Source organism: Aulonocara sp. 'chitande type north' Nkhata Bay, linkage group LG17 (genome assembly GCF_057382095.1).
Source record: "Aulonocara sp. 'chitande type north' Nkhata Bay isolate Kocher_YH1m ecotype deep benthic linkage group LG17, A_spYH_male_GT1.1, whole genome shotgun sequence".
In the NCBI taxonomy this organism is placed as follows: domain Eukaryota; kingdom Metazoa; phylum Chordata; class Actinopteri; order Cichliformes; family Cichlidae; genus Aulonocara; species Aulonocara sp. 'chitande type north' Nkhata Bay.
In genome coordinates, this window is record NC_141360.1 from 3,800,272 (window position 1) to 3,820,962 (window position 20,691).

Below are 20,691 nucleotides of genomic sequence, written 5' to 3' on the forward strand. Positions count from 1 at the left end.
GATAAACAAATATATGAACTCAAAAATCGAAGCTTTTCAATTTTGACATTACGTGAAAGCTTTCATTTTTGCTTTAATCAATTGCTGGAAGGTGCTCCACCTGGAGACTCTGTTGTCCTCCTGGGAGACTTCAATGCTCACGTGGGTAACGACAGCGTGATTGGGAGGAATGGCCTCCCTGGTCTGAACCCGAGCATCCATCCATCCATCCATTCACTTCCGCTTATCCTTTTCAGGGTCGCAGGGGGCGCTGGAGCCTATCCCAGCTGTCATAGGGCGAGAGGCAGGGTACACCCTGGACAGGTCGCCAGTCTGTCGCAAGGCTAACACACAGGGACAAACAACCATTCGCACTCACATTCATTTGCACATTCACACCTAGTGACAATTTGGGTTATCCAATTAACCTATCCCCACAAGCTGCATGTCTTTGGACGGTGGGAGGAAGCCGGAGTACCCGGAGGGAACCCACGCAGACACGGGGAGAACATGCAAACTCCACACAGAAAGACCCCGGCCTGATGTTGGAACTGAACTCAGGACCTTCTTGCTGTGCGGCAACAGTGCTAACCACCGTGCCACCGTGCTGAACCCGAGCAGTGTTTTGTTAATGGACTTCTGTGCAAATCACAGTTTGGCCATAACGAACACCTTGTTCGAACATAAGAGTGTCCATAAGTGCACGTGGCACCAGGACGCTCTAGGCTGCAGGTCGATGATCGATTTTGTAATCGTATCACCAGACCTGCGACCATATGTTCTGGACACTTGGGTAAAGAGAGGGGCTGAGCTGTCAACTGATCACCACCTGGTGATGAGTTGGATCAGGTGGCGGGGGAGGACGCTGGACAGACCGGGTGCACTTACTGACACGTCTTCTGGGGAGGAAGCAGAGTCTGGGGATGAGGGGAATGACCCGCCAATTTCCAGGGGCGAGGTCACTGAGGCAGTTAAACAACTCCTTGGTGGCAGAGCCCCTGGTGTTGATGAGGTCCGCCCCGAGTTCCTGAAGGCTCTGGGCGTTGTAGGACGTTGTGGACGCCTCTGCAATGTTGCATGGATATCAGGGGCAGTACCCCTGGACTGGCAGACCGGGGTGGTGGTCCCCATCTTTAAGAAGGGAGACCGGAGGGTGTGTTCCAACTACAGGGGGATCACACTCCTCAACCTCCCTGGGAAAGTCTATGCCAGGGTGCTGGAAAGGAGAGTCCGTCCACTCGTCGAACTTCGGATACAGGAGGAACAATGCGGTTTTCGTCCTGGTCGCGGAACACTGGACCAGCTCTTTATCCTCTCAAGGATACCTGAGGGTGCATGGGAGTTTGCCCAACCAGTCTACATGTGTTTTGTTGTTAATGACAAGTAGCTAAACATATGCCATTTTATGACCAGTAGTCAAGGTAGTAGATTAGCTTAACAGCTGCAGGCCATATATTATCCTTTAGTTCTAATGGTGTGCTATGTATGTAGTTTAGTCTCTATTATACTCTTGAATAAAAGAAACATAATCATTTGTAGTTCATTAGACAAAATGTGCATTACTCTGTATCCTTGATCAGCTGTGAATGTCTGACACTGTCTTCTTGAGAATGTTTTACTGCTGAATCATGTGAAGAAGGCCATAAGAGGGAGACTAGGTGTCTGGGCAGAAGAGATAAAACCACATTCTTCACCCCCCTTCTAGTTTCACACAGAAAGACAGGGAGGCAAGGTCAGGAGCCAGGCTCACTAAGAATTAGAAAAACATGTGAAGATGCAGCTTTTATGACAAAGAGGGGGGCCAGGATTAGCTATAAAAGTCTGTGAAAGTTGCCACCATTTTGAGACATGCTGTCGAACCTCTGCAGGCATCGCTCCCGTCCGGACGTTGTAATGCTCTTATTGTGATTTGTACCGAAATAAATGATTGTTGATTGAGCATATATACACCGAGTAGTGTCCTTCCTTCAGCCCAAAGATTCAAAGAACTGCGTGTTTACAACAGTTTTGTGGACTTGGAGAAGGCATTCGACCGTGTCCTTCGGGCTGTCCTGTGGGAGGTGTTGCGGGAGTATGGGGTGTCTGGCCCATTGCTATGGGCCATTTGATCCCTATACAACCGTTGCAAGAGCTTGGTTCGCATTGCCGGCAATAAGTCGGACTTGTTTCCGGTGGGTGATGGGCTCCGCCAGGGCTGCCCTTTGTCTCCGGTTCTGTTCATGATTTTTATGGACAGGATTTCTAGGCGCAGCCAAGTGGCGGAGGGCTTTCACTTTGGTGGCCTCAGAATCTGCTTTTTGCGGATGATGTGGTTCTGTTGGCTTCATCGGATGGGGGCCTCCAGCTCGCACTGGAACGGTTCGCAGCCGAGTGTCAAGCAGCGGGAATGAGGATCAGCACCGCCAAATCTGAGGCCATGGTTCTCAGCCGGAAATGGGTGGAGTGCCCACTCCGGGTCGGGGATGAGTTCCTGCCCCAAGTGGAGGAGTTCAAGTATCTCGGGGTCTTGTTCGCGAGTGATGGGAGAAGGGAGCCGGAGATCGACAGACGGATTGGGGCTGCAGCCTCAGTAATGCGGACGCTGCACCGGTCCGTCGTGGTGAAGAGGGAGCTGAGTGTAAAAGCGAAGCTCTCAATTTACCGGTCGATCTACGTCCCTACCCTCACCTATGGCCACGAGCTGTGGGTAGTGACCGAAAGAACGAGATCGCAGATACAAGGGGCAGAAATGAGCTTCCTCCGAAGGGTGGCTGGCTTCTCCCTTAGAGATAGGGTGAGAAGTTTGGCCATCTGGGAGGGGCTCAGAGTAGAGCTGCTGCTGCTCCACATCGAAAGGAGCCAGCCTGAGGTGGTTCGGGCATCTGACAAGGATGCCTCCTGGGCGCCTCCTGGGTGAGGTGTTCCGGGCATGCAGACCCAGGACACGCTGGACAGATTATATCTCTCGGCTGGCCTGGGAACGCCTTGGTGTTCCCCCGGATAAGCTGGAGGAGGTGGCTGGGGAGAGGGAGGTCTGGGCCTCTCTGCTTAGGCTGCTGCCCCCACGACCCGGCCTCGGATAAAGCGGATGAAGATGGATGGATGGATGGATGGATGGATAATAATATTCAACATTGCTATCAATACATTTGTCAAAAAATGCCTCTCTGTGCAAAATGGGTTTAAAAACATAAACAACTGTAGGATACTGTTAGTCCGTGATTTGAACTGAGGGAACAAATCGTGGCAGGATCAGCCTGATATTATTTGTATCCCACTGTAACCTTACTGTATAAAGAGCTAACATCCCCAAAATGTCAGTAGTTAGTCATTAAAGAAGTGTTTGTGAACTAAAAATTAAGAATGTGGGATACTGTTTGTCCGTGATTTGAAGAGCCCAACGCGTGCTTCCAACAAAGGGAAAACCAATTATGCAAGGGAGACCTATCTTGGCACTTGTGCAGGTGAAGCCAAAGGGAAGATATGCTTCACCATATTTTCTAGTCTTTGCTTAGAATGAAGTTGTTTTGGAAACATATTCAGCGATGCTTCATCTCCTGCTTTGCCTTTGTGTGGGCGCCCATGCTAGCAGTGTCCAAGCATTTTCTTTGGGGTTTTTTCCCCTTTTCATACCACGCCCCCCCTACAATGCATGTAGTGAAGGACTTATACTAAACACATTTCCTGCAAAGAAATTTTAATTAGCAGGAATGTAGGACAATGTAAAAGTGAAGGCAATGCCCTGTTGATGTAATTTCTTTAAGTTTTGGTGTCAATTTTTTATTTTTCTGATAAGAGATGCACTGAATTAAAGCAGGAGGAAGGCGGAAGACCAGTTTTACTTGGATGTAAAGATTTGTACAGGTGAGAAAATGCGAAAGCAGTGTTTGGTGTAGATGGCAGTGCATTAAAAATATTTTTGTCACTAAAACCGATGAATAATTGTGGCAAATAATTCAAAAATCACTGCTGATGAAAACAATAGTGATAATCATGTTGGTGACAGTTGGTCATAATTGGCTACTTAGAGTTTTATATAATTAAAATATACAGCTTTTGAATCATTAAACAACTGGAAAATACACCACACTACACATATCACACAATAGATTTACAATAAATTGGATAAACCTTAGTACCATAGCACATGCCCAAATTTCGTAACTTAGCATTCACAGCTTAACAGTCATCTCTGTTACACAAGGCTTAAATCAGTTAATTACAAAAGATACCTTCTTTCACCCTCCAATGAGCCCACTCCATTACTAGTTTGCCACAAAAGAAGAGGTAAAAAAAAATGACCATAAAAATGGCAGAAACCATGTTCATTCCATTAATAATATTCAAGACCAAGGTAACAGGTTATAAAATGTTAATACTGTAACTGCTAGCTTTCAACTTGATAGCTGCACTAAACATCCCTTTTGCAGATGTCCCATTGCTCCCAACCAATGACTGGTCCCAATTTTGACTCCAAGTCAGCACTTGACTCGATGACATGACCAGTAGAAATAGGTACACCAAGTTACACCAAATTACATCAAATTTTTCAATTTCTTCATTCCCTATTTAGTGGTGAAATTCCATTGTGGAAACAAATAACATTGGATTCACAGGGGGATGATAAATATGAAAATCAAAAGAATTATATGTATAGCTGTTGATAATCGCTGTATGTGTGACAATCTTCATGCATGTTCATGCTTACCCTATTGGGTACACACAATAACATACTTAATTGCTATTATTGTCTGCTCTACTCACCACAGTCTAGCTTTTTTGTATTTAATGGCTCAGTCACACCAGAGTAGATTGCAACCTCCCTAGAAACAATTGCAATTTCTTTGCTGTCAAAAACCAGTTGGAAGTAGTTGCTCTAACCAAGGTCACCCAGAGATTAAGCATGCAACTCCCTCAGCCGTCACCCTGTGCGTCATGCTGGCCCCGTCGTCGAAACAATCACTCGAAACAACCAAGTTCATTGCGCACCATACACAGTAATTTTGGTTGTGTTGCATTCTCCAACCACTGTTTTTCCTACTGTGATTGTAGCATAACAACCACAAAGATCATCCTGCTAGAGTACATATAGACATTATCGCAGATACACAAGGGAAATGTGGAGCATCTCACAAGTGCTTTATCCAAAGTTACTGTAAACATTTGGAAAAATAAGACATAAATTGTTTTTTGATCAACTTCCAGAGTTTGGTTTGAGAACTGTGGCACCTCTGTGTTTCATAGTAAAAAGTTGAAGTTAAAAGTTGCAAAAACATTTTACTTAAAACGACACGTCTCATGGGACACCTGGCGATCACTGAAACTACTACAAACCATAAATAACTGGAAAATTTGGTGCCATGCTTAAATGGTTAAAACATTTCATCTGGTGGAGCCATTAAATAAAAAGTTAGGCAATTGCTTAAAAGTAGTTAGAATTTATTCTTTCAGTTTCATATCTACATCAAATTTATCATCTTCAAGAATAAGAAGAAATGACTGAGCAGAGTCTCTGGGGAATAACAATATCTGAAGAGAAATTTAGATTTAAGGGAAACATGTAATTTTTCTAACTACAGACGCCAAAGGAGCAATTGTAAACATCCCTTGCTATCCGAGTCAATAAAAAGATAATGTCTGTAACTGGCTTCCACAAACATTGACTTTATTGCTGTGCAAATAGAACTACTCAGTTGGAATGTTAGAGAGAGGTGTAGCCAGAGAGGTCTGAGAAATTAGCATTGTGAAAGTTGTGTAACATTAGGTAAACAAGCTCTTTCAGAGAACAGTGCAGTTCATGTTGGATGACTGCATCAGTTGTTCAGATTTGAGTTGTCACACTCACACTGACCTAAGGTAGGAAGTGACGCGCTTGTCATAGCAGTGAAGGGGGTGTGGTAGTTAAGCTATTGGATAAAGGGACTGCTGCTGTTGTTAATCTTGAGACGGGGTTTAAGGTTCACCTAACACGCAAGTATGTGTTTGGAGAAAAAACTGTTGACTATTACTGCTGCAGTAATGAACAGGACAGAGTTACTCTGAGCAGCCAGTCATCTTCTGAGAGCAGAGTTACCAGCAATTTTCATCGGACTAAACACTGTTTACAGTCTGGTCTGTTTTAAACACAGGTCAAAATGAAGAGTCTGGTTGTGTATTGTGGACTCATCCTGGCATTTCTTTCGAGCTGCACAGAACAGGCCGGGGTAAAAGTAAGAGCTTTAAAATTCTTTCCCTACTTGGTCTGTCCTGCTTCTGTATTGTCAGTATTTAAGATGGATATTTAAACGAGGTTAAGACTCACTTTAAAACTGTTTCTTTGTATTGCTAGAGACAGGACAAAGCAGGTTCTCCTCAAGGTATGGATCATCTTGTTTGTTATTACTCAGATAAGTATACTATTTCAGTCTTATTCTTCTGCTTCTTATTGTGTTTCTTTCTGTTATGGTGCACGCCTCAGGAACAGACTGCACACAGATTAAGACTCTGTCACCACGAGCATCCAGTGGCGTTTATACGATCCAGCCAAATGGAGCCGCGACCAAGTTTAAGGTATCGATCGAGCCAAGAAATAATAACAAAGTCATGTTTATAAGATCACAGCAAACAGAAGCAGCACTGTAAACTATAACTGCAATTTATCTATCAAATGATTTCACCAGAACAAGGTTTCATTTGGTTATAGATAACAGGATACAGTTTACTTTATATTCATAACTATTAAGTTAACAATAATGTTAGACAAAAAGCACACTGAGCTTCTGGTTATATACTCGATAATATAGCCCCGACCAAGGGTGTAATTTCCCCTTATCTAAATGGATGTAAGATACATAAATATTTATTTTTCTGCAAAATTACCATGACATTTTACACAAGCTAAAATTACTTACACTGTACTTAACATACAATATAATAATTTCTTTGTTTCCTGTAAAAACCCGAGTTATTGTAGTGTACCTACTTTTAAGTATTCATAGGTTAGTATGATTAGATTGTAATTTCAAATAAAATATTCAATTTCCATTTATTACAGGTGAATTACTCCACTACTTGTAGGCCATATTCTAAAATGTTTCTTGCTCCTTAGATAAAAAGTAGAAGTAAATGCCAGCTGAATTTCTTAATATGTGGTGAATGAACTTCTTACTCAGGTTTACTGTGAGATGCATCCAGATGGAGGCTGGACGGTGTTTCAAAAACGAAGCGGAGGAGCCGTTTCTTTCCACAGAAAATGGGCAGCATATAAAACTGGCTTTGGAAACCTGACACGTAAATAAATTACAATGATTATTATTATGATGTAGTGATATATAATCCTAGAGATCAAGAATGGATCTAACATAAAAATATTAAATCTTTTCTTTGTAGTGTAATGTAGTATAAAGCGCTTTGGGGTCCTTAGGGACTAAATAAAGCACTATACAAATACAGGCCATTTACCATTTATTTCTTTGTGCTTTGATTTTCAGAGGACCACTGGCTCGGGCTGAATAAGATTTTTTATCTTACCAAAGACAAGTCCAAGAAGTGGACAATGAGGGTGGATCTGTGGGATCATGAAGATGGGACTGCTTTCGCTGAGTACAAAAACTTTAGACTGGGAAATGAGAAAACTGCGTTCAAACTACATGTTGGGAAGTACCGTGGAAATGCAGGTACTGAAGCCTGAAGCCTGTTGAAGTTTTTACTGTCGCCATATTTCTTTTGCTTTTTATATACACATAAATGTTACTCACTGTTTGTTAATGCAATCAGGTGTTAGATATTGTTCTTTTTTTGTACTTTAAAGAAACCCTGTGAATTTTAAAAATTCATTTTTCTTGATTTGTTTCCCACTCTATCCAAAGGTGATGCCATCCGTGGTGCCTATAAAGGCATTGATCAGAATGGCTATGGCTTTAGCACAGTTGACCGCGATAATGATGGCTGCTCCCCCTGCATCTTTGGTGACATTGCTGTTGGAGCATGTACATTTACAGAGGGCGGCGGGTGGTGGTACAGCAAGTGTGGGTCCGCCAATCTAAACGGTGACTGGCATTCCTACGGTGAACACATAGGTTGGGCTTCGGGCCTCCACTGGCGCACCTGGAAACCACCTGCACCATACTCAGCCAAGGCCACAAGAATGATGATCAAGTCGGTGTGAAAGGAACCTCCTCAAATTATCAAGTGCTGATTTTCATTCTGCAAAAAACTTTCAACAAAGCTTTTAAGAAAAGTAACTGTGAAGGAGATATGTAAAATACAATGCTAAAAGCATGAAAATCAGTGTATTGTTAATGCTTAGTCATTTCTGTACTAAACTGAAAAACATGCCTTCCAGATAATCAAGTTCTACCCGAGGTCTCTTCCTGTTAAAGCACTGCTTACCCTCTCTTTTTATGTATTAAAAATATTTTTACAAGAACTAAAATATGCCAGAGTCAACATTATTAGCCCCTCTGTTGCCAGTAATTATGTTGAAAATCCTTTTTGCTGGATAACAGCCAGCAGTCCTTTGTTGTCTTTTTCAACAAGTCTCACATGCACCACCTGAGCAGTCCTAGACCATTCTTCTTTGGCAAATCTCTTAAACTTCTCCAGATTTGACCATCTTCTGGCATGGTTCTTGGTCTTCACCCCTGAGAATGGGATTCAAGTCAGGGCTATGTGCAGACCAGAATGCCAACGTATATTTTTGGAGATTGTCGTGTTGAAAGAGAACACGAGAACCCAAGTTTTGCTGCTGACTACTTTCAAAATCTTCTCATATCTTTTTTTCATATTTACTTTGGGGACGGTATTCTTTGGGTTGTGGATGGATTCATTCTTCAAACATGAGCAGTATCTCTTTACCCAAATAGACCTAGTTTAGTCTCATCTGACCACAGGTCATGCTTTTGGTATAAATAATTTTTCTCCAAATTGTCCTTAGCATAATTCAGTCAGTGCACCTGGATTAATGTATGTGGGTAGCGTTCTGAACAACCTGCAGGCATTCCAAGGATGCTTTATTAAAACCAGTAAACAATGAATTTACAGTAATCCAGATGTGATAAAATAAAGGCATAAATAACAAATATCAATCCAAAGCCTGACACAGTAGAACTCAACCTGGTGATCCAAGTAACAGAAATAAGAACGAACCAGAGATTTAAAGTAAGCATTGACAGTGAAGACAGAGTCAAACGTTACACCAAGGTTCCTGATAGAAGATTTAGCAAATGTGGCAAGAGAACCTAAGTTGTCATTAACTTAATCTGTCACGGGCAAAGACAAGGACTTCCTTTTTCTTTTCATTCAGCTGGAGAACATTTTTCTTGTTTTTGTCCTTTCATGAATCCAGAAAATACATTCACGTGTCTTGTGATATTTTCAGTAAACACTTAACTCTAGAGGTAATACCTGAGAAGTCAGTCAGATTAATGCTCCCAACAGTACTCTAGAAATAGATGCAAATTCACTGGCAGTGTTGTGTAAAATCTGACGTCATTTTACAGGGTTTACATATTTTATAAAGTAATGTTTAGCATTATTAAATTAACAATCAGTGACTATTTCGAGATGTTATATCCCATCTTATGTCCCTTCTTAGTAGCATTAATTTCGGTATTTTTATGTCCACCTGAATATATATCTATGGCAAACATTTGAATTATTTCTAACTTTGCTCAATGTTACCCCTTTTTACGTTTTTATTTTGCCTTTTTGTGTTATTTGATTTGCTGCAGAAAACACAATAAGAGTTGCACTGAAAAGATGACTGTGGCGAAACACATTTTCTTTGGAAGCAAGGCAGCATAGTGAAGCTTACTTCTTTTGTGGTAATGAGTAAACTACTCAATAAGTGACTTTGAATTACAACCTACTGTCAATAAAACATTCATAGTGTGTCATAGATTGGTTCATTGGAATGAGCCTGTATGAGGCAATATTCCCTTATGTAAATCCTGCTTGTGTGTCAGATAAGGAGTTCCAGTATTTCCTGGATTGTTGCATGAGAATCCAAAGGCTCAGTTTAATTATTCATTACTATTTATCTCTGTTATAAATAAGCAAGGAATAAATGTGTGTGTGCATGGGCTGCTGAAAAACAATCACATCTAGCCACCTTTTTTAGGGCATATGTAGGACAAGAGAACATTAATCATGTTTTCAATAATTGGAGGCTGTGGGTGGAGTTCATGTGGCAGGTTGTGGGCCACGACCATCTCCCAAGCATCCACCAGATGGACATTCAGTCCTTTGAACATGGCCCTGAGCACCTTGTCACGCTGCAGCGAGTACCAGTCGCTGTTAGTGATTGTCTCATAGAGCGTCAGATTTTTTGGGTTTGCAGTCCGAATGACAACCAGTGTATCTGGAGCCCTGGACAGCAGCCGCACCACCGCCCTGCGGATGCTCTGCAAACGCCGGATGTAGACCTCAACGGGGAAAGTGCTGAAGTGCGACCAAATGCCAAGAACTACGACGGTATCGCTGCCTCCAGTCAAGCTGTCTAATTCGTTGGCAATATAGCGCAACTCGCTGATTGGGACTTTGGAAAACCTGATAGGAGGACCATGGCAGCGGTATGTCACCAAGATGTTGTTCACATAGTCTAGAGCCATATAAGGTCCAATTTTTTTCTGGCTATGCAGGTTAAACTCCTTAAGATCTGAAAATAATACAGAGAGAATGATTTAAGTTTCACTGTGAAAAAAATCAAATTGTTGCCAGAGAGGTTTGTGGAGCAGCTACCTGGTAGTGTTGCGTTAAAGTATTCAAACCACTGCCTGACGGTGGAGTCTCCGTATATATGAACCACCTTTCCTTTCAGACACTGAGTGATAGCTGAGGAAGTGTTGAAGTGAGGAACTCTGTGGCCACGTAATGCTTGCCACACACCGTGGAAATAATACCCAGAGGGTCTAGACTTCACAGTGCGCCTACTCACCATGGACCAACCTGAGAAGACGTTAAAAAATAAATAATAGTATATTTTTAACCAGCTGATAAGTCTAATCTTACTGTGGCAATCATGCGTAAGTTAAGCAAATTCCAGAGAAAAAAAGCCACTCTACCATCATACTACAGATGCAAGACTTCACACCACTATATTAGTTTTGGAACAGTTTAACCCTGTGGCCATCTACATGAAATCATGGCAGCTTTGAACATATCATAATCTGTCTTGATTGTAAACCTTACAACTCACCACATATGTGGATGTTGAAAACTTGCCTCAAACTGAAGATTAAAGAGAGAGGGTGCACTTCATTCAGCATTTTATCTGCTAAGTGCAGCTTGTGTTGTGATCAAAACATTTTGGAAACTAGTCAGAAAAACCAAAAACCTTATCTCTTGCTCATGGTTCATTTATGACACTCTTCTGTTGCAGCTACTTTTAAATTGCATCTGGAAGGTCCTGTTATAATCACTTACATTTACTTATGGACCTTAAATTTGTGCAGAGAGCACATCCAGTGGGAGATCAACTGGAACTGTAGTCACTGTTTGACATTTACAGGTTTGTGCAGGTGAATTCCTGAAGGACAGCTGTACTGTAACATTTTGGGAAGTCTGAGTATATCCACTGGAAACTGAACATGTAGTATGTATCAGCACACAACTGTGGGCCCACACACAGTGCAAAGAAAATTGTGAGATCAAGACAAGTTGTGTTTTGACACAGTTACGAAGACCCAGCACTGCAAGGGCACAGAACATGGCTTCCAGGGAGTGATCCATGTGTAGCAGTCAAGCTTCTGAAGGAGCACTGAAAAAAACTTCTTAGGGATTATCTCTCCACATGAACACTAACATCGCATCCAAAAACTTTTAGCTTACTCCATACTACTAAAAAAAATGTAAAAAATTGGAAAACTTGTAATTTACCTTTAGTTTTTGGCAAAACAGTGACACAGGAAGGTCCTGAAGCTGGAATGGAGACTTTCATGTTGACATCACTGAGGCAAAGCACACGCAACAAAATGATTTAGATTGCAGAGAACAAAACAAAAATACCCTTTTTTTTGCCCATTTACCATTAACACAAGTACAGACGAAGTTTTCTTCATATCAGAGTGTAAATAATTAGCTTTTTGGAAGAAAAGCCTCAAAACCCACTTTTTGCCTCGACTTTAGAAATTCCCCATTTAGGTCACACAGATAATGTGGCATATACACACCTTTGAAAAAGGGTCTCTGTGGTCTTGAGGTTTTTTTTAAGCCTTCCTTTGGAGTGATTGATCCTGGTATCACAACTCAGATTCTTTGGCTTGTAGCAGAACCACGGCTCGCCTGTACTGAGGTCAGTGTAGTTGCACACAGGCTGCTGGGTTGGACGCAAACATACGTTACAGACAGTAGTTTCATTGATGTAGCCTGAGCGGAAGAAGCTCTTGAAGTAAATCCTGTCAGGGTGTTTTCTGGTCAGACTGCGCAGCACTGTGATTGCCTCACTGGGGTGAACCAGTGTTACCTGGGAGGACAAAGAATGACATTCCTATTTGTGTATTTCCCTGTGGATTGGCATACAGCACAGCTAAACTTCCCTTAGATCATGATGACGTCATAATGATCATGCCTCGGCATACTGCTTATGACAAGAACAAATGGTTGAAGTTAAATATGCAAACCACACTTTTAGACATCATGTATATCGATGTATAGTGGTCATCTTATCAGTATTAATATGGTTTTAGTTGCTTTAGAAATCAACAAGCAAAAGAAGTACTCCAGGAGTGCAAACCGCTACCACACCAGTGCACTCTCTGAGTATTTATCTGTAAGGGAACAGAAATACATTTTATATATATACATTTTTTTTCTTTGTTCATTTTAAACATACTTTTAGAAGTTTGAAGATTTGACTATTTTCTAAGAAATAGAAGTTCAATTTGGATTTGATGGCAGCATCTCAAAAAAAATTGGGATAATGGAAAGAAAAGTGGAAAAGTGAGCTCTACTAAAACACAGTTGGATTTGGCAGTAATTAGATTAATGGGCAACATGGTAGTAACATATTTGGGTATAAAGAACATTTCAGAGAGGCCCAGTTTCTTTGAATAAAAGAAAATATGCAAAAATTACAAATTGTGGAACAATTTCAGAACAATGCTCCAAAATGTAGGATTGAAAACACTTAGCATATTTCGGCACCTACAATATATAATATCATCAAGCATCTTGGAGAAATCTCTGTAAGCATGGGATAAGGGGAAAAAATATTAGATAGCTATGACCTTCAGGCTTACAGACAGCATGCATAATTCTGTCATGGAAATCACTGTGTGACCCCAGGAACACTCCCAGAAATCACTCTGTGAACACAGTTCACCATGCAATTCACAAGTGCAGGTTAAAGATCTATCCTGAAAAGAAGACGCAACATGTGAACATGATAAAGAAACACCACTATCATCTCTGGGCTAAGGTCATTTGGATTAAGACAAAGTGGAAAAAACTGCTCTGTGGTCATATGAATTGAAATTCTAATAAAGAGGAAAGGAAACATGTTAGTAGCACTCCGTTCAAAAGCCTGCTTCTCTGATGTCAGGCGCACCACATTAATGCTATTGGAACTGGCAGCTTGCACATGTGGAAAAGCATCATCAGTGCTTGGTGGGAGGATCCGTTCTTCTACAGGTTTTACAGGAATATATGCTCCCATCTAGATGATGGCATTTTCATGGGAAGACTTTCATGTTTCAGAAAGAGAATGCAAAAGCAAACAGTGCATCTTTTGCAACATCATGGCTTCATAGTAGAAGAGTCACATACTGCTTAATTGGGCTACCTACAGTACAGACTTTGACCAACATTAGGAAAATAAAATGAGGCCTGTTAAGCCACTAGAATCCTATATCAAGTGAGGATGATACAAAATTTGGTTTCCTTAGTTGTTAAAAGAAGAAGAGATGCCACACAGTGGTAAACACGACCCAGTTCTAACTTTTTCAACATGTATTGCTACCATTAAATTCAAAATGACATTTTTTCTCCTTACAGCAGGACATTTTCTCAGTTTAAACTTGTTATATTGTTCTATTATGAAGAAAATCTTGATTTATGATATTTGCAAATCACTTCGTCCATACTTTTTTGGAAGTGAGGTTGTATGATGTATCACATAATATTGATGCTTAAAGTTGGTTGCAGTAAGAGTCATGCACAAAAATGTGGTCTCGGCTTTAGAGTGTGGCTTTTTGACTGGGTGCAGTTGAAGTTTTAACAAAGTTTAAAGTTAAACGTGACAAGTGCCAAATTAGAGCTAACTTCCATGTCCTTTTAGGACCTGAAACCTTTTTTTTCAGTGTTTATAGCTTGGCTTTCAGATTTAGTTCATTTTATGTCAAGTGTGAATTGTGTCTGATTGGTTAGATTCTGTTACCATTTCTGTGTTTTACTTTGAAAGTTGTCTCCTGTGTCTGAATTTTACTTCCCTATCCTTATTTTAATCGTTTGCACCTGTGTCTTGTTTAGTCTACTATCTTGAAATGAGAATCCTACCTTTGTCTGAAGATCATATTGTATTAAAAAGGAAGGTTGACTGAAAGACCATGATCACATTGAAATTCAGTTTTAGCATCACCTCAACCTCTGCGTTTCCTTCCCAGGGTAAATAGAACACAGCAGAATAGGAGCCATTGAGATGATCCACCACTTGCCCTACCACACCTGCACCAAGAGTCGGGTTATGGAGCCGGGCAAGTAAAACGTCTCCCCCAAATTTCTTTGGAAGCCCCTGGAAGTCGTACATTTTGATCAGAATCTCCAGGTTATCATCTTTGTGCCACTCTCCGTCTTCCCTCCCTGAGAGAATGGTGAAGCTGCTGTGTGAGGGATCACTGGTCTTGCTCAGGTAATGAGGAAATGGTAAAGGTGGAGTTTCAGGCCAAGCGATGGACTTTAATAGGAGGTGTTCTTCACGAGTCTCCTTAAGGGACAGTGGTTGGAATTTGCAGAAGTCATAATGTCTGTCTGCATATGAGCTATGGATGGTAGATTTCACAGTATTCTGAAAATGGGAAACAGAGAGAGAGCACAGCAGACACAAAAATCCATCAAATAAATGGCCAGCAGTTAACAAATTACAATAAAACGTTTCTCTTGAAATTGTATTTCCTACTTTCATGTCTTATTTGTGCCAATACAAATGTCTAATGATCCACATCTGCTTGATCTTCAATCTTCAGTAAAATTAATAAACTATTCAGTGAAGATGTCAAATACAAATGAGTGCACTAAACCCGAGCTTGTTCCAATATCTGAGTTACTTCAGGTTTGTCTGGGTTAACATTAACATTAAACTGACAGAAAGAGATGATTTACCATGAACATGCACTTTATCACAATGTTGGCTCTATTTAGGACAATGAGGCAACAAAGCCAGCCATCTTTCCAGACATCCATCCTACAGAACAGTTCCAAGGGCGTAATTTGTGGTCCACGGTCAATTCAATTGAATTTTATTTATACAGCACAAAATCAATACAAAAGTCGCTATACAAACAAAGTGCTTTATATTGTAAGATCGATCCTACAATAATACATATAGAGAAAAACCCAACAATCGTATGACCCCTTATGAGCAAGCACTTTGGCGACAGTGGGAAGGAAAAACTCCCTTTTAACAGGAAGAAACCTACGGCAGAAGCAGGGTCAGGGAGGGGCGGCTATCTGCCGCGACCGGTTGGGGAGAGAGAAGGAAGACAGAGATTAATAACAAGTATGAGTCAATGCAGAGAGGTCTATTAACACATAGTAAGTCATGTTGCTTGCCCGTGACTCATGGTTTAATTTTCTTTTGACCTGGACTTTTACAGTAAAGATTAAAAATACACTGCAAGAGAAAGAAATTATGACAAAACTTTCAAATTACATGGATGGATACTTCATCTATTTTTTTTAAACTAATGAGTACCTTCTGAGTAGTTAAAAAAAAAGATGGTCGTACTAGATAGATTTTTGTTGTTTTTCAACAAAAAAACAAAAAAAACAATGATGTTTGCACATTTTAACTGCACAATATTTTTGATGCAGCCCATATTATGGAGCATGTTAACCTTCTCTTCTTACATTGTGAATACAAATCATTATTCAGAGAGTGGGTTGTAACTGCTCTTCATTGATTGTGCTTACAAGTAAAGAGAGTTGGAAGCTACCTGGTGAGTGAGCTTCAGCGTGTCTCCTCAATCATAAGGGGGCAAACCTAAAAAAAGGTTTATGGAGTTACCTTGTCCTGGTAAAAGGGACAAAACAAATAAAACTTGAAGATTCTGTATATTGTTTCTCATTCTTTTGCTCAGTTAGTGTAGGTATTTAGTTTTACCAATGGGTAAATAGGAAATAAGACTTCCCCTCCTTACAGTGTAATTGCAAATGACTATGGAGTAACTTCTAGACCTTTCCTATCATATACGACAAAATACACATAATGGAAAAGAATTTGTATTTGACAATGAGAACAGCACAGTCGATTGTAATAGATTTGAAAACTTTTAGTAGTATACTGTGGATTTTAAACATTTTTACTGAAGCAATATTTAAAATAATTATTTGTGAAATATACTCCTATTTTGTTACTTTTTTCAAAGTTTATAGTTAAGTTGTCAGATTAGAAATTGTATTTTTTGTGTAAGAAGCCATTATGTTGCTATTTAAGGTGCCCAAGGCCATTTTGTACAAACATTTTTTACATGTGTTTCCACTCACAGTGACTGTGGGACTTCTGGAGAGGTGTATAATGTATGGAATGTGGGGGTATAATCACCAATCACTTTTTAAATTGGTTTAGATTTATTTGTTACATGCTAGGTGAAAGAATTACTCTCGTATCAGGACTGGTGGAAATAAGATAAATACACCTGTTTACAATGCTTCTTGGTTAGCACAGGTAGACATTTATTTGCCACATAGAGTTCACAGATCAATCCTTCACCATCATGTCTGCTGGTTATATTTACAACATTCCAGTTAAATACAGAAACCATTGGCAAGAAAACTACACTGCTAATTTTGAAATGTAAAAAAACAAAACAAAAACAATGCCTGTCATTAAATGAAACTATTCTAAAAACACAGTTCTTGAACCTTATCTCACTGCCTAAAATGATTTAAGTCCCAAATAAATGAATAAAGAGACATGCAATTAGTGGGGTTAGGTTAACTGGTGATTCTAAATTGTCCATAGGTGTGAATGTGAGTGTGAATAGTTGTCTGTCTCTATGTGCACGGTGCACCCTGCCTCCTCCCCAAAGACAGCTGGGACAGCCCTCATGACCCTGAATTGGACAAGCGTAAGAGAAAAGATGTATAAATGAATGAAAAAACAATTCCTCACCTCCAGGATGTCCATGAAATCTATCACGAAGCTTAAGGCAAACACGACCAAGAATAGGAAGATGCAGCCATACCTTGGAAGGCATGTGCAGACCTTTCTTTTATAAACTTGGAATTTCATGATTGATGAACAGTACTCATCTTTCCCAGCTCACCTGGTACAGGTAAAAATTAAAGAAAAAAAAAAAAGGGTTGGTAACTATTTATTCAAAAAGAAAAGAAAAGAAAAGAAAAGAAAAGAAAAGAAAAGAAAAGAAAAGAAAAGAAAAGAAAAGAAAAGTTCTCATAAAACTTCTCATAAAACTTCTCTGGAATCATAGAAGATGATGAACATCTGCCAGCTAATAAACATGGAGTGATTTTTCATCAAAATATTTGAACGTTATAATGATTGCGGCCCAGCCTGTAAAATATAAATGAGCTTTCAACATTACTCATAGGTGTAAGCAGATATTTATTTATTTTGGCTGTTTATGATTATTTGGTACTTTAACCCTTCAGTACAACAGCAGCACGTTTTCCCTGCATTTAAAACAATATAAAACTAAAACAAGGAAAATGGTTCCTGTATAAACTACTGTGCATTTCCATATTCATCTAGGTTTTCACACACACGCACGCACACTTATGACAGCTGTAGTTGAATTTCACAACTTTGGGATAAATAAACATAAATGACATATGGTCTTATCCTAACAAATATGACCTCGTCATGTTTGTTTTTGCGGATAACTGACTCTAGTTATTGTAGGGGAGACCGGGGATAGTTGTAACGTGGGTCAGTTGTAACACTTCCAATTTCTCCAATCAGGGCTAAGTTTCAAATGATGTGATTAATCCTGTGCATGCCCAACTCAGTTCTGCTATCACATGTGAAAAATCAGCACATTTTGTCAAACACAAACAATTTAACACGAAAAAAAGTAATTTGTATGCCAAAAAGTAAGTTTTTCTACTTTATTTCAATTTCTAATAGCATTATCTGCTTTGCAGTTAAACTCATCAAACTTAAATTATGTTATTTGTATGTCTATGGGGATATATTCTGTGTAGGTCTTTAGAGCTAATGTTTTAGCCGTTGGCTGTAATGTTAGCTAGTTCATGGCTATAGGAGTCTGGGTCAGTTGTAACAGCAACAGTCTGGGTTAATGCAGATGTTACAACTTACCACACTATTACTTTAACTTATATTAAACAAGTTGGGGCAATGACATCAGCAGAGAGAGGTTCACTGGTCACCTTTGTATATGCGGTTAATGCCATTGGGAACAAAATTCCTCCACTGTTTGTGTTCCCACACATACACATTCCCACACTGTGTCAGAGATGGACCAGTAGGAAGTACTGGTAGTGGAAATAAATCAGGATGGGTGCAAGAAACAGATTTCCTCATCTTTCTGAAGCACTCTGCAAACCACACCAAGGTAAGCCATGATAAAAAGTAATGGAATTGCGATGCTGGTGAACAACTAAATTTTTTCAGCTTCATTGTTATGTTCAAAATTGGTGCAAGAGTTGTAGGTTATAATGCCCACTGAGCCAATGAGGCCAAACGCAAGGAAGACCAACCAAAATTAATGAAATATTCAGTTGCAGAAAACAGAAAATTCCATAATTTGTCTTTTTTGGGGGGTTGGAATATGTTCAAAAGCTAGATTTCTGCATTCTGTCACACACACACACACAGCTACATAAATGGCTCTAAGTGCATTCATGTGTTGAATAAACAAAGATTACATGTTAATGTTTTGTTAGTACCCTTATTTCATTGTGTTACATTTCACCCCGGGATATGTTACAACTAACCCAGACTATGGGGTTAATTGTAACATTTCACTCTTTGTGTTTGAGGCCATACCATGCAATGGGTAATTGTGCTGCAGAGAAAATAGCTGCACTATTTAATAGCCGAGACATGTAAATACTTTGCATTACATTTTGAATCCACTACCTTAAAAGAGCTCCAATTTACAGACAGAAATGTCAAAAATGTTACAACTATCCCCGGTCTCCCCTACTTAAGTCTTTCTTAGCACAAAGCGTGACTCACAGGTTTGACGTGCTGCAGGACCTGATCTGTGCCGTTCTGGACCATTGAGCCTGCTGATTTCCTGGAGCTGGGAAAACGACACGTCGTACTGGGACCAAACTCAGACTTCGTCCGTCTTAACTGTTACTGATAGCTTTACATTGTATTTGTGTGTTAATATTTTAAATCCGACAGGTCGTGATTTCTTAATTCTTTCTCCACAGCACCGCTCACTATCGTTATTTCCTGTTTATGTGTGACGTCATGCGGCGCCACTTTCCACGCAGGAGGATAGAAAAACATGGACAGGAGTACTTCAGCATTGACTTGGATTTTGTTCTTACTTGGCCAGTAGTGTCAGTGTGTTTCTCTCTATACCCCTTTGCTTTTACTGAGTATTTTTTTTACTCTGTGGGATGGAGGATGAGAACGGCACAATAACTGGAAGAGGGGAGACTCTCCACAACCACGTTGGGTTCCTCATCAAGCACTCCTGCCCCCCCACACATTTTTACCTCTGAACATGTTCTCCTCCTACAAGGCCTTTCACCACCTGATTATTGTCGTGGCTGTACAAGAGAACATTTGCTCACTCTTTGTCACTCCTTATTTCTGGGAATTGCGTCCAAAGGCTGGCTCCAAAACCCCTCTAGATTATGGATGTCAAAAAGAAGAATATCCCCACACCTGGATCCTTCATCGGAAACTCTATGTGGAGTGCAACACTACAGGCCAACTTCAAGCCCATACGATACACTGAAAAAAGTCTAACATGCAGTCATTCATTCAATCTAATAAGTGCCATTCAAAACAGAATAAAATCATTGATTTGATTGTGAAACCCTTTCTTTTTGCATTTTAAAATACCACTTTTGATTTGGATGAAACTAAATATCTGTACAAAGGACACAACGCAAAGTTTTTGATTTCTCTCAAAACATATATTTCTTTTCATGTTGAACAGATAATATCTTTAATTTGAGTCAAAGTGATTTGCACTTGAACACGCCCACCAGAAATAGACCGGGACCCATTTTTATTCTGCATGGCTGCTGGAAACATCATGTCACATCTTTGATTAATTTCATCTGAAAATAAACGTAAGTAAAGCCAAGTGTGTTACAAAAGCTTTTATAATTTGTATTGCCAAAATTGCAGAAAATAACCCCATTTAAGCTGGGTCGACAGCCACCCCTAATTTTTGCATGATTGTAGCTGCTAGCTATAAGCTAGCTAGCTATCCTGCGCAACGTTAGAACTGGTTACCAGAAACCGACCATCACAGTCGGGAATACAAGTTAGTATACTGGTAAAAAACGGCTTTTTGCCTAACTAGCTAGCGTTACCACGATGCATCGGTGGTGGATAAAGCTAGCTAGCATAAGTTCATAGTTCATAAC

At 40.1% G+C, this 20,691-nt stretch overlaps 2 protein-coding genes across 5 annotated transcripts; one reads left to right on the forward strand and one right to left on the reverse strand.

Annotated features, from left to right (window-relative positions):
* The first annotated feature begins 3,234 nt into the window (after positions 1-3,234).
* On the forward strand, positions 3,235-10,351 carry LOC147309475 (angiopoietin-related protein 5-like). Its single transcript, XM_086268671.1, has 7 exons — positions 3,235-5,932; positions 6,087-6,167; positions 6,287-6,314; positions 6,416-6,507; positions 7,110-7,227; positions 7,428-7,613; positions 7,806-10,351. Exons 2-7 carry the CDS (start codon positions 6,093-6,095, stop codon positions 8,102-8,104), a joined length of 798 nt encoding a protein of 265 aa, XP_086124797.1. The 5' UTR covers positions 3,235-5,932; positions 6,087-6,092; the 3' UTR covers positions 8,105-10,351.
* LOC147309476 (NXPE family member 3-like) lies at positions 8,931-19,554 on the reverse strand. 4 transcript variants are annotated; one of them, XM_086268667.1, is made up of 7 exons: positions 19,313-19,554; positions 17,264-17,417; positions 14,513-14,938; positions 12,108-12,400; positions 11,815-11,885; positions 10,678-10,884; positions 8,931-10,594 (listed from the first exon to the last, which is right to left on the reverse strand). In XM_086268667.1, exons 2-7 carry the CDS (start codon positions 17,381-17,383, stop codon positions 10,041-10,043), a joined length of 1,671 nt encoding a protein of 556 aa, XP_086124793.1. In that variant the 5' UTR covers positions 17,384-17,417; positions 19,313-19,554; the 3' UTR covers positions 8,931-10,040. The 4 variants fall into 4 exon arrangements, with proteins under 4 accessions (XP_086124793.1, XP_086124794.1, XP_086124795.1 ...); XM_086268668.1 differs by having other exon boundaries at positions 17,264-17,461; XM_086268669.1 differs by lacking the exon at positions 17,264-17,417.
* Between the last annotated feature and the right edge of the window lie 1,137 nt (positions 19,555-20,691).